The sequence below is a fragment of the Belonocnema kinseyi genome, chromosome 9 (assembly GCF_010883055.1).
Source record: "Belonocnema kinseyi isolate 2016_QV_RU_SX_M_011 chromosome 9, B_treatae_v1, whole genome shotgun sequence".
In the NCBI taxonomy this organism is placed as follows: Eukaryota; Metazoa; Arthropoda; class Insecta; order Hymenoptera; family Cynipidae; genus Belonocnema; species Belonocnema kinseyi.
The window spans coordinates 59,797,117-59,812,145 of NC_046665.1; the positions used below are offsets into that span (position 1 = coordinate 59,797,117).

Consider the following 15,029-nt stretch of genomic DNA (forward strand, 5'->3'; position numbering starts at 1 on the left):
AAATTATTTTTTTGATCATTCAAACTTTCCTTTGAAAGTTTAACTATTTTGGTTGAAATTTAATTTTTGTCGTTTGAAAATTCGACAATATGGTTAAAAGTTCATATTTGCAGGTTTGAAATTTAAACATTTGGTTACAAATTCAACTATTTTGTTAAAAAGTCATCTTTTATGGTAAAAAAGTCATTTTTTTTGTTGAAATAAATCAATTTGAAGTTTTTAAATTATAATGAGAAATTGTCTTATTCAGCTTGCAAAACATTCTATGTTAAAAATGTTAAAAAATAAATATTCTGGTTCAGAAAAATGGTCTGTAGCCTTTAAAATTCAACAATCTGGATGAACTTAATTTTCTCTCTTGACTGAAAATTTTTTTTTAATCGCCTTTCTTGGTAGAAACTTAATGTTCTTGATTGTAAATTCGTCCTTTTGTTTTTAAAATTCATCTCTTCTGGCAGAAATTTGATCTTTTTGATTAAAATGTCAACTATTATATTTTTTGTTTAGAATTCATTTTTGCAAATAGAAAAATTCAGCTCTGTTGTTGAGAATTGATCCTTTCAGATTGAAAACTGTCATAACATTAATGTTAGTACTTATTTTTCTATTTCTTTTTTTTTAGTTGCATCGTCCTGACTATTATTTGTTTCATAAATGTTATTATGCATTTGCTTGAAAATTCAACTATTTGGCTAAAAAGTCATCCTTTTTGGCAGAAAATTCAACTGTTCCGTTAAAAATTCGTCTTTTTGGGCTAAAAATTCAATTATTTTTGCTGGAAAATTCGAATTTTTAAATTGGAAATTCAACTGAAACCTTTCTTATTTAAAAATCTAACTTTTTTTAATGAACATTTTTGGTTAAAAAATTAATCTATTTTAGTATAAATTTCCTTTTTTCTGATTAAAAATGAAACTACTTGGATCAAAATAAACATTTTTGTTAAAAATTCAACTGCTTCACAGAAAATTTATCTTCTGGATTAAAAGTTCAAAAACCTGGATGACATTTTTTCTTTCTTGACTGCAAAATCTTTATTTGTTTATTTGTTGAAAATTCACCTTCTTAGTTGAAAATTCAACTTTTTGGTTTGAAAAATGATATTTTAATTGAAAAATCTACTATTTGTTTGGAAATTCAAGTATTTTGAACCAAAAAGGTAATTTTCAACCTAATAGTAGAATTTTCTACCAAAATATTTGAATTTTCTACAAAAAAAAAAACGAATTTGAACCATAATAGTTAAATTTTCAACAAAAAAACGAATTTTCAACCAAACAACTGAATTTTTCACAAAGTGATTCAACTTTCAACAGATTTGTTATTTTTCAACCAGAACAAGCAACTAACATTAAAGTTTCAAGTAACAGAAGAAATCGAAACTAAGTTACGTTACAAGTTACTTTTTAAAATAGTAGTAACGTTACCCGAAACGATAAAAATAAAGTAACTTTTCAGTAACTTATAACAAAATAATATATTTTATTTAATAATGTGTATAAAAAGTTACACGTCACTTTCTTAAAGAAAATCCTTGTCTTTGACTATATTTATATGCACAGGTGCCAATAGACTTATAAGAATAGGCAACAAAGAAACATACATGCAAAATCCAATTACTTTAATCAAATTTGCATTGTAAATAGAAAAAATAAATGTCTAAAAAAGGCAACATATGTTAGAAGACGCCATAATTTTGGAAGCCATTCTCGTTGAATTGAAATCCGCTCATTTAATTAAAAATAATTTTACAGTGAATTAATGTGCACTTTTGTTTTTATATCATTTTAATTTATTTCAGGTATATTGTACAAAAGAGATATTAAATTCAAAATTTAAAGACAAGTTCCTTCAGAAACGAAAAAAAAGAGTTAATATATAATTATGTTAATAGAAATTATAAAGGACGATTGTTGACATTTGTGAATATAGCTTATAGCGAATTTATTCAATGAAAATAAATAATCATTAGTGCTAATTATAATTTGAAATAAATAGAATAATAGGTAATAATAGTAATAATAGTAAATAGAATCAGTCGTTTACTCACTTATTTTTTGTTTAAATAATCACCTTTCGAAGGGAAACAATTTTATTGTATTTTTAGTATTTTCACTTCACATATGCTTTTTGGTATTTCTAGTATTTTCAGAATTTTGTTACGAATGTAAATATATGAATAAAATATTTATTTTTTTCTTTAAACTCAGCACTGCCTGGCACTCTTCGATCCACTGTGGAGTGCCATGGGCATGGGCCATGGATTGCAAGTTACGGAGAATAAAGAATGAACGGAGGACTTGTCAACTTCATTTCTTGATTCGTAAATGTACTAAGAGATGGCAGCATCATGCTGAAAATGAAGCATTTTTTATTTTTCAAAAATTCACCCTTCTTTAGACGACTTTCAATGTTTAAAAGATATTATCAATAATCTAAATATAATCCGATGAAAAAAAAATTGTTGCCAGAAATATCACTTTTATATTTCACTTTTTATGTCAATTATTTTTTTATTGACAAAATGTCCTTCAATTTTTTAGGGTAGAATAGAAAAAAATAACTTTGTCGATTTCCAGAAAATTATTCCAAAGAAATTATAAACAAATTAATTAATTTAATTTATTATTATTGCTTCCTCACAGAGGGTGGTTTGTAATAAGCTAAATTTCCTAAACTACTATCCTTTTGGGACAGGAAAAAAATATATTTGGAATACTATCAGTCATATAAAAAAAATTATAAAAACATATTTTAAATATTTTTTGTTCGAAATTTCATAGGATTTAATTTTCGTCATTGGGACGCATAGATCGATCTATTTTTAAACCTTCTATGACCCACCAGCACTGATTTATCAAGTTAAGAAATAGTTTATTCTGATTATATACGAAACACTTTGTTGATATTTAAAATACAACAATGCTACATGTAGTGTATTTGTTCGCGTCTTCGAGGCGCATCAATTGACTCATTTTTGAAATGTTATTTTCTATCAGTACCGATTTATGAAGTTACAAAAAGATAGTTTATTCTTTTTATATAAGAAAAACTTTGTTCATATACAAAATACAATAATACTATATGTAGTGCAATTGTTTGCGTCTTCGAGACGAGTATATATTGGCCTATTTTTTAACTTTTTATGACCCAATAGTACTTATTTATGAAGTTTCAAAAAATGGTTTATTCTGATATACATATGATAAAAACTTTTTTCATATTGAAAATACAAAAACAGGATCAACAATACTGGTGTATTTGTTTGCATCTTCGAGATGCATCAATCGACCTATTGTTAAAGCTTTTGTACTGTACTAAATGTACCACTAGTACTGATTTATGTACATTAAAAAAAAAATAGTTAATTTGGATTACACAGAATAAAACATTGAAAAAGTTTGTTTATATTCAAAATACAACAATACTATATGTAGTGTAATTGTTCGCGTCTTCGAGACGCATAAATAGGCCTATTTTTGAAAATTTTATGAACCACCATACCGATTTTTAAAGTTTCAAAAAGTAGTTTATTCTGTTTACATAATACAATATTTGTTGCTATTCAAAATACAACAATACCGTATGCAATGTATTTGTTCGCGTTTTCGAGATGCAACAATCGAGCCATTTCTGAAATTGTATGACCTACCAGCACCGATTTATGAAGTAACAAAAATATAGTTTATTCTGTTTATATAAGGAAAACTTTTTTCATATTCAAAATAAAACAATACTATATGTAGTGTAATTGTTCGCGTTTTCGATACGCATCTATAGGCCTATTTTTTAACTTTTTATGACCCACCAGTACCGATTTAGGAAGTTTTAAAAAAACGGTTGAATTCGCAAGCTAAAAAGTAAATTTTCAGGCAAGAAGAACGATTTTCTCACCAAATAATTGCATTTTCAACGACAATAAAATTGTTTTTTAATTAAATAGTTGATTTTACAACCAAACAGTTGAATTTTTAACCATAACATATAGTCGAATTTTCAACATATTAAGATGAATTTTCAACCAAAGTGCATTTTTTATAATACAGTTGAATTATAGAAACGAAAAGTTGAGTTTTCTACAAAATGATCAAATTTTTAATCATATAGTTGAAATTTCAATCTACAAAAATGAATCCTCGACGAAAAAGGAAATAGTTGCATTCCTATAACGAAATAAGATGAAATTGATATCGAACTAAGTTAATTTAAAAACTAAAAAGAAGCATTTTCAACCAAGGAGATTAATTTATTACAGAAAAACAAGGCAATTTTATTTAGAAAATTATCTATTGTCGGGAATTTTCCAATTCTCGAATTTTGAAATGTCAACAATTACAAATCTTAAATTTTAACGATTCGAGGCTTTCTATTTGAAACAATTCAGTTTCAAATTGATTGGTTTTAAATATTAGATATATAATTCCTCATTTTTAGTGAACAGTAAAATATTGCTAAATATGAATAAATTTCAAACGGAATGTGTTAAAAATGGAATATTTTAGATCTAAAAAATTGCAATAAAAAATTATATTTAATATAAAATTAATATATCGTCTAGTGTAATAAATTATTGCTCAATTTTTAATACTCGAACTGCAGTTCAATTTTTAGACTCATGAATTATTTCATTTTTACAGTAGATCAACTTTAAACATTTTATATATAAAATTTTTAATATCAAACGTTTTTAATTTTTCATTGTTCAAGCTTTTGTAAACTAAATAATTTCATTATAAAGAAAAAATTGAATGGAACATAACATTTAAAAAGAATTTAAAAAATAACTTATTTAAAATTACATTATATCATGTGATATTTCAAGCAATGAGATAAATTCGTCTTCTGAGAATTGGTAAAAATTATCCTCGAATAATAAATTCACTGCAATTTCCCGGTTTTTACCGCCTCAAAAGTATTCCCGGCCATTTTATGCTTTTTTCAATCCAACAGCTACACCCAAAAAACTATTTTTTTATTACCTTATCAAGATTAAAATAAAAAAAAATTTCGCATTAAAAGAACATTTTCTGAGATTCCCAGATTAATATGCAAATAAATATACAATTAATTCCTTTGAATTAATATTTATTATACAAATATGAACATTTTAATGGTAGATTTTTGCACATTTTATGTATTATATAAATTATCTTCAGGCATTCATGAAATAATACGATGAATCCGCGTCTTATGAATATTTAATAAAAGTGGCGTTTCCTTTAATAATTTTAAATTGATATTGGTCCCAGCTAGAAAAATATCTAACGCTCTATTGTCTTCTCGCAATTTAACAACGTCAATGATTGTATTTAACAGTTTATTTGAAATTAAAGGACAAGATTCTATTCCAAGTTTTCGGAGTTGAGGAGCTTTTCGAACAAATTTACATAAACATTCTTCGTTTAAATCTTCGCATTCTGAGCAATCTAATTCTTCCAAGTTTGGAATATTTTCGAATGGTGGACAAGTAATTTGCAGTGAACGTGCTATATATAAATGACGAAGCTTCGGTAGAACAGAAAGATGCAAAATGCCACTATCAGTTACGTTTTCAGAATCTGTAATAAAATAAATAACATTTCTTTACAATTAAAATATTTTTTCTGAAAAAAAGATCTCCTTTCGCTCCGCTGGGTATCGAACCCAGGTATTTTTTTAAATAAATAATTTTTCACATTTTTTTAAATTGGAAGAATATTCAAGGTTTTTACATGCCAGGGAATTCCTAAAAGTCAGGGAGATTTCGATGAACTCAAGTTAGTGTTTATTATTTTGTTGAAAATTTAACAATTTGATTAAAAAGCCATTCTTTTTGGTTAAAAATTCATCTTTTGGGGTTGAAAATTTATATATTTTGGTAGAAATTGTATCTTTTTGGGGTTAAAAAACACAACTCTTTGGTTAAAAAATGATCTGTTTTGGCTGAAGGTTCTACTATTTTTTTGAAAATTCGGCATTTATTATTGAATTCAATCGTTTTTCGTCCAAAATTAAATTTGGTTATCAGAAGATTAACTATTTCATTTTTTGGTAAGAATTAATCTTTTTTGGTTGAAAACTCAACTACTTAACTGAAAGTAAGACTACTTTATTAAGAATTCATTGCTTTTTTGTTCGTGTTTAATAATTTTAGCCGGAAAAACATTTTTTTATTAAAAACTTTGGTTATTTTATTGAAAATTATTTTTCTTGATTGCAAATTATTTTTTCACTGAATATTAAACTATTCCGTGTTGAAAATTTGTCTTTTGTTGTAGTAAATTAATCTTCTTGTTTGAAAATTGATATTTTTTGTTGTAAATTCATTGCTTTGGTTGCTTTTTTTAAATTCATCTTTTCCTTGAAATTAATATTTTTGAATGAGTATTTATCTTTTTGGTTGAAAATTCATATCTTTGACTGAAAATTAATTTTTTTTTCAAATGAAGATCTAAATATTATTTTTTTTTCAAAGATTAATCTTTTTTCATAGAAATGTAATCTTCTTGGTCGACAATAATTCATCTATTTGGTATAAAATTGATTTATGTGGTTAAATATTTTTTTTTAGTTGAAAGTTACACTATTTCATTTTTGGTTAAAAAATGATCTTCAATTTAAAATTCCTGTATTTTGTTAAAAATTCGCTTTTTGTTGTACAATATTAATCTTTTTAAGTTGAAAATTAATTTCGTTGATTGGAAATTTAAGTATTAGATTAGAAAATTCTTAAAAATTCAAATATTTGATTGAAATTTTATTTGTGTATTAAAAATCTATCTTTTTGGTTTAGAATTCACTTCTTAGGTTGAAAATTTAAGTATTAGATTGGAAATTCCTTTTACAAATTCAAATATTTGATTACAAATTTCTTTGGTAGAACATTAATTTTCTAACTGAAAATGTAACTATGTCATTTTTTGATAGAAATATAATCTGCTCGGTTAAAAATGTATCTGTTTCAATTAAAATTTAAATATTTGGTTGAAAAATTATTCTATTTGGTCATAAAATTAATTTTGTACTGAAAGTTTACCTATTCTATTTTAATTGGAAAATTGATCCGTTTTAGGTGAAAATTTAAATATGTTTTGAAAGTTCTTTTTTTTTGTAGAAAATTCATGTTTTAGTTGAAAATTCAACTATTTGATGTTTTTATGCCAAAAATTCATCATTTTAGATCAAGAATCATTTTCTTTATTCAAAATTATATATTTTGTTGAGAATTATATTTTTTACTTCAATTAAAAAAAAATTGAAAATGTAACCATTCCATTTTTACTTAAAGATTTATCTTTTTAGTTGAAAAATTATTTATTTTGATGAAAACTCGTTTTTCCGTTGAAAGTTCAATTATTTGGTAGGAAATTCATATCTTTTGGTTGAAAATTCAAAGTTTTGGATGACAATTTTTTTCCTTTTTTACTCGAAAATATGTCTTACTTGAAAATTCGTCGGTTTTATTAAAAATGCAAGCGCTTAGTTTAAGATTTATCTTGAGTTGAAAATTTACTTATTTTGTTGATGATTAATTTATTTTTTATTTAAAATTTAACTACTTTGTTGGCAGTTTAACTGCTTTGTTAAAAAGTCATTTTTTAGGTTTTAGTTTTAGTTCAAAAATTAGTATATTTTAGATTAGGATTAAACAAATTTGTTAAAAAATTCGTCTTTGTTGGATAAATTCAACTGTTTTGTATTAAAAATTAAAAGATTTTTTCACAGAAATATTAGCTACTACACTTTTCGTTGAGAATTATTTTTTTAAGAAGATTCATCACTTTGGTTGAAAATTTAACTATTTTATTGAAAATTCATGTATTACGTAATTTGTGGACGAACACTTATAAAATTATGTACGTCTGTTGTCACTTAAAGTATTTAAAAGAAATTTAGAAACAAGCATCTCCTAAGGACCTAAGTGCAAGGTTGTCTTTATACCGGAAAGGAAAATTTTAATGGAAAATAAAAAAATTCGTCAGAGAAAAGGCCGGGAATTTCAAAAATTGGATTTTTTAGCAACCCTGATATTTTATATATCTCTTAATAAGCTTACCTGATATGTTTAATTCTGTGAGATGTTTGCATTTTCGTGATATTAATTCTAAAAGGGCATCGTCAAGAAAATCGTTTCCTCCAATGTCTAATGTTTCGAGATGTGTTAATTTAAATAATGCCAAATTTACTAAACTCCTTGATGCAGATATACCATAAAGTACTAAATTCTTCAAGTTTTTATGCACAATTAAGGCTGGAATTATGGAATCTAATTTGAGCGTTTCTACGTTTTCAAACCCAATTGTATGAAGAGTTGAACATTTCTTCATGATCTATAAAAAAATTAATTTTTTTATTATATATTAATTAGGGTGCAGATTTATCATTAATTAATTAATCAGAGAATCAATCAGCCGAGGAAAACCGGGAATATAAATACGAACCGGGAATTAAATTTAGAATTTGGAAAATGTGATATCTTTTCTGAATCGTGATATCAAGAAAAATAAATGTAAACGTTTATTCATTTCTTATAAAGGTATAGTTACGAAAAATTTTCTGCATCATCAATTTTGTCAATCAAAATTTCCAAATAAGTACTTTTAGGATCAAATTGATTTCTAATTTCCGAAGTTTCCCGGGAAAATTCTGAATGATTTTTTATTAAAGAAAAATCATGGTAAGGGAAAATTGAAAAAGATTTCAAAATATTTCAAATTATTTCTCAAAATTTCAAAAAAGAATGTACAACAGGACAAATTTGCAGAAAATTTAATTGATTTGGAGAATTACAAAATATTCAAAAATAATTTGAAACTTGAAAATATTAAAAAAAAGTAGATTGTTGTAGATTTTAAATAAAAAGGTTCGATAAGATTCTCAAAATTTTTGAAATGTTTCAAGGGAAAAAAAATTTGTTAACATTGTTATGAAAACTTAAAATGACTTTAGATTTTTTTAAATACATAAAGATAATATTGAAAAATATTTCCAAAATTGTAAAACAAGAATCCCGAAGTTTTGTATGCAATTATTCTAATTATTTATTTATTAATAATTAATAATTAATTATTTCAAAAAATTGAAAACAAAATTTAAGTTATAAAAGATTAAAAAAAAAGTTTATAGATTTTTGAAAATTTTCAAGTAAACAGTTTTCTTTACATTCCTGGGAAAATTATTAATGTTTTTTTTATTTCGAAAAATAAATTTTTAAAGAAAATTACAAAAAAATTTCTAAACACCACTGAAAAGGTCTAATACAGTTTGGAAGATTTTATGACATTTTTTCATTTTGAAAGATAGTTCAAAATTGTACGAATAATTCGAGTCATGTTATAAACAATTGTAATTATGATTAATTGCCATAATAAAGGATGAATCCATAAATATTTGAAGAATACATAAAAAAATTTATAGGTTCTTACCAAATTTAAAATACCATTTTCTTCTAATTCAAGGGGCATTTTATAAGTAAAATAGAGCTCTTCGATAAAGTCACATGGCAATTTGCGAAAAAAACTACCATTGTAATACAGAGGAATTGAAGATAAATGAAGAGATTTGAGTTTTTTCATCTTTGAAAATAAAGTGAACCAATCTTCTTCTCTATCACAAAAAGAGATCATTATTAAGCCAATTTTTGTGATTCTATGATAATGGCGCATCAACAATGGTACAATTTTATGTTCGTAATTGGTACATTTGATTTTTGTTGAACACTGAAGATCAAATACATCACTGTCTGTCATATCTAATTCCTGAATATTATCACAGGATGTAAGAATATTGCAAATATCTCGAAATCCTATTGGTGTTGACAGTTTTACACGATATCTTTCGTCTTCTATGTAAGGGATGTCTATAGATGTTAGATATTTTGCACTAAGTCTTATCACCTTCCGAAAAGTCTTCTTGTTTATAACAGAACATGATCCCCAGGTATTTTTATGAAAATCAAGCCTTTTAATATTACTCCAAGAATTTCGGCTCAGTAATGTCCATCTTTTGCAGACTGTGAAAAGAAATGATTTTTGTTGTATAAATTGACTGTTTAATCTTAACCTTTGAGTGTGGTCGTGCGGTCTTGTCCTTCCTAGCCTTCCTCGAGGCTGTTGTTTTTAGTATCTTTAGAAATCATTAGCTTCAGTTGTGCTTTCGCCGAAGAAGGCGGGCAACTTTCGGTCCTACGTGTAATTGATCAGTAATATCAACTAAAAGCTCATAGGCGGTTCGTGAGACCGCACGTCCACGGTAGCGCCACAAAATTTTATTACTGTTTCAATTTTGTTTATTTATTTCAAGCAAAAAGCGACAAATTAGTATGGGTGTATGGACGAAACCACCATGCTTCTAATATTTCAATGCCCCTTCATGTACTTGCATAAGGTAGATAATAAAAACGGTTTTACTTATTTAATTAAATATAAATATAGACAGCGTTCTTTAAAACCGCAGGTCCATGCAAAATTATATGGGATTGTAGCCCTCCTAGACAGGAATAAAATCTTTCCTAATCAGCTTGTTTAAATTATCGTTTTTAACCCCGGGATTACACACCTATTTTTAGATCATGGAGCACATTCTGGGTCTGCGAGACCATGTGCGCTTTCCGCGGTCTACCATTTTAAAATTGTTCATCTTCTGAAAAATTCAAATTTTGATATTTCTGGCTAAAATTTCTGTCTTGAAAGATATTCCTGACAACAAATATTTAATGGTCTGCGAGACCCAGAAGATGCTTCTAGGGTTTAATTATTTATAAATAACCTCAATCCGCAGTATTTTTTAAATATTTCTATAGCCATATAGTGAATAATAACTTAATAATATAAAAATAATATATAGGTTATTCTTTAATTTTTTGACCATATGTTTTAAAAATTACAAAAGGATTCTAATTGTAACAACAATAAGATTTCGAAGATGCTTTAAATGATTTGAGTTTTATTTTAATTCTTTAAGATTTCAAAATATGTCCCAACATAATCTGAAAGATTGTAAGCCACTTTTGTTGTTTGGCAGAATTAAACATTTTCGTAGGGAAACTGTTAATTATTTCAAAAGATAATTCGAACTTTTAGAAGTTTTAAAAGGTTAAAAAATAATTTAAATCTTGAATATATTTCAATTTTTTTTTAACATAATATAGATTTTTAAAAAATCTTTTAAAGAGGTTTGGAATGTTTCATGGGAATTAACAAATTTTTTCCCTGGGAAAATTTTCAATGGTTTTTAATGAAAAAAAATTAGAGGATGTTTGAAAAGATTTCAAAATATTTCGAAAGATTTTTAAAAATGTCAAAATTTTTTACTTTTCAAAACATTTAAAACAAAATTGGTAAAACATTCGATACCTTTTAAAGAAAGGCTGCGTTTGGTTACCCCCGAAAATTGAGGAGCCGGAAAATGGGATGGACTAGTCCCGCACGTTTAAGAGGACTAACCAAACTTGCGAAAAATATTTAACCAGTCATCTGAAATTTCGGGACGAGACATTTCGTTAAAACATATTTTGAAGTTTGAAATAATTCAAAAATAATTTAATATTTCAAGCGATTTCCAAAAACTGTGTACATAATATAGATTTTTGAAGATTTTGTTGATAAAAAAATTTTCTTAAGATTCATAGGTAAATTAAAAATGTTTTTATTTATGTTGAAAAAAATAATTTAAAGATTTCCAAAATCATAAAAAAAAATATTAGGTAGTTTAAATTTGTTTACAATTTTGTAAAAATGTCAGGAAAAGTTCAAGTCATTTTATAAAATATTTAGAAGTTTGAGAAGTTTTAAAAGATTCAGAATATTTTAGGAGTGAAAGATTTTCGAAAAATTATTAACTATTTTTTTTATTTTTCTAAAACTTTTACAAGTTCTAAAGATCTTTTGAACCTCGTCAAATGTTTCTTAAAATTTGGTAAAATCTTGCATGATAAAAAACTTTGTCAGAAATTATTAGATACCATTTTCCTGACAATTCGTGTTGTTGATAGAAAATTCATCTATTTGGATAAAAATTTATATTTTCTGGTGGAAAAACTAAAATTCGTAGAAACTTCACCTCTTTTGGAAAACGAATTTAACTGTTTTTGATTTGAAATAAAAAATGTGGTGGTTGAAATTTTAATAATATTTCGTTGGGAATTTGCCTTTTTTATTAAAACTGCAACTATTTGGTTGAAAATGAACTTTTTTGTTGAAAATTTCATTTCATATATCTGAATTCTTAAAAAATCTTTGTAAATTTTCTCAAGAATCTTAGTAAAATTATATTAAATAAACCTTGAAAAGAAATTTAAAAAAAATAGAAAGGTATTCGAAATTTTTATTTTGTATTATGAATTATTTTTCATCTGTTTTTAAAAACTTTGTATTTATATCATATGATGTATTCAGCATTTTCTACTGATAAAACTACAGCAGAATATTCAAAAATAGATAAACGACAAAAAAAAAAAAAACTTATGTTTGAATTTTTAAAATGTATTCTTATCAGTAGATAGATTTTGATTCCTTATTCTCATAATTTTTTTCCTAGTGTATTATTTACAGTACATATCACACAGTTGTTCAAAGTATTCTTCTAACTATTTTTCTAGAAAGAAATAATTTGAAAAATAGACAAATACTATTTGAAAAAATTTCTTTTTCTGTTTTTGTTTCCTTATAGGCGTCTACATATACGTACGTCATATAACAAATCAATTCAAAATTAATTACACGTTGCTAGAGGGTCCTAATACACTCTACTTTTGAGCAAATTATTTTCGATTCCAAATAATTTTTTCTACAGCCACAATTAATATACTAGTATCTGATGAAACGCCGTTTTACCTATTTTATTACATATTTTAGAATTCTTGAAAATAATTTGAAGTTCCTATTTATTTATCGCAGGCTTCAAAGTCTTTCCACTTTTTTCGCAGTCTTTTCCATTCTTCCACTTAAATTCGAACTAAAGTAATAGAAGCCAATAAAAAATCAAACTATTTTTCGTTGAAAATGTAATTATTTTGTTAAAAAATCATCAATTTCTTTAAAAACTTATAACTTTTAGTTGAATATTCAACTGATTTATTGAAAATCCGTATTTTTGTGTTGAAAATTTAAAATTTTGGTTAAAAATTAATCAGCTATTTTATTGAAAATTCATCTTTTTCCGATCTATTCAAACTGCTCTTAATTGAACATTTTTCTTTTTGTTTGAAACATCAACTTTTAACATTTATCGATCAAAATTCTTAATGCTTTAAGATTCATAATTTTAGTTCAAAATTCATTTTTGTTTGTAGGTAATATACCTATTTGGTTGAAAATTCGTCTTTATCATTTTAGTTGAACTATTTTTAATTAAAAATATAGTTTGGTTTACATATTGATTATTACAGTTTTCCTTTAGAATTAATGTTTAAATGTTTTCTTCTAATTTAGTTATTTTGTTCAAGCATTAATTATTTTGTTGAAAATGAACTTTTTTGATGTTAAAAATTCATATTTTATGTTAAAAAATTAAACTATTTGTTTGAAAATTTAAATATATCCCTTAAAATTATTTTTATGGTTGAAAATTTAACTATTTTGTTGCAAATTAGTTTCTTTTGTTGTTAAAAATGAACTTTTTTTATTGAAAATATACTTTCTCCGGTATAGAATTAAACTGTGTTTTAGAACATTCGTCTTTTTGGCTTGAAAATTTAATAATTTAGTTGAAAATGTATATATTGTCGACTGTAAAATTTAAACGCTTGGTAAAAATTGGTCTTTTTTGGTTGAATTCAACTGTTTGTGATTTAATATTTAATTTTGTTCTCTTTAAAATATGAACTATTAAATTTTTTGAGATTTCTCCTTTTTTAAATTCAGCTATTGGATTGCGTAAAAATGATCGATTTTAGTTGTTTTAGGGGGTTTTCTATATTTAAGGAGGAAAAAAGGGAATTATCTAAAAAAGGGGATGGACTGTGATCCCTGTATTGCATGCCTATATTGATAATTATATTAAACCATCATCATTTTTCGTTCTTTTTTAAATCTAGAGCAAGTAATTTGAATTTTCGCGCTCTTTTTCATGGAAGAAATGCAACATTTCCAGAGTAGCGTAGGGCGATTTGAGGGCTAAATTCGGCCCTGGCGGATTGTAAAAACTTAACCTCAACCGTATATTTCAATTGATGTTTGAATTTAGATTACTCAAAAAGTTCGTGTTTCAAACTTAAACCTTCAGAGGCGCCATTTTTCTACTATTCAAAGTTGCGCTACTCAAGTTGGCGAACTGAATAAAATAAAATAACAAAAATAAACTCAATAAAATAAATGATTGATTCTACATTTTACATACCTTTTTCTATTGTAAGCCTGTCCAAGATGGGTAGATAATGAAAAATAAGTATGAGGCAGTCGTCGTTTAATGTATCCATTTCATATAAATATAGAGTAAGGATAAGAAAAAAATTCTGCAATGTCTTATTTCCGGATGTGCGACTTTTTGAGGAGGGGGTACGCTGGTTCACAGCATGCGCTACCATTATTCAAATTCGAAATTTAAATAGTACTTTATCAAATAATATTTATTTAATATTCAAGGCAATAATTTTAATGCGGACGAGTGAAAGTGACGACTGAAAAATGCCGAAAAATAAAATTCCCGACAGAAAATTGCCAAATTATAAAATATACGATTTAGAGAATTCCCGAATTTAAAGTAATTTTTTTCGATAAAAATATATAATTATTATATTTTTAATAAATAATATTTATAAACAAATTTTTTTGAATTGTTTAGAATTGGAAATTTTCTATTTCGGATATTTTATAATTCGATAATTTTGTGTCAGGAAACTTTCAATTCGGTAATATTACAATTATAAACTGTTCGAACTAGAAAGTTCTTAAATTTAAACCGCGGAACCCTGTTTTCTGGGTCAGAGGGAAGTAAGACGCACTTTTTCCAGAAATTTTTACATTTTTAGGAAAACTGAATTGTTTACAAAGATAGTTAGAAGTCTTAGAGGTTCTGAAAAGATTCTAAAATAATTAAAATATTGAGAAGCT

General features: G+C 25.4%; 1 protein-coding gene across 5 annotated transcripts in view; it reads right to left on the reverse strand.

The window, feature by feature from the left end:
- The window catches only part of LOC117179536 (cyclin-K-like), a 111,717-nt gene that overhangs the window by 28,360 nt on the left and 68,328 nt on the right, over nucleotides 1–15,029 (reverse strand). Inside the window, exons 1-4 of one of the 5 annotated variants that reach the window (XM_033371436.1) lie at nucleotides 14,317–14,445; nucleotides 9,405–9,991; nucleotides 8,036–8,309; nucleotides 2,051–2,353 (exon numbers count right to left, since the gene is read on the reverse strand). Coding sequence is in view for 2 of the 5 variants with exons in the window: in XM_033371435.1 (XP_033227326.1) it covers nucleotides 5,161–5,558; nucleotides 8,036–8,309; nucleotides 9,405–9,991; nucleotides 14,317–14,395 (1,338 nt within the window). In the remaining 3 variants the exon portion in view is untranslated. Of the gene's footprint in view, nucleotides 1–2,050; nucleotides 2,354–5,138; nucleotides 5,559–8,035; nucleotides 8,310–9,404; nucleotides 9,992–14,316; nucleotides 14,446–15,029 lie in introns of those variants that run through there. The other 4 variants (XM_033371435.1, XM_033371434.1, XM_033371437.1 and 1 more) reach the window with 4 other exon arrangements.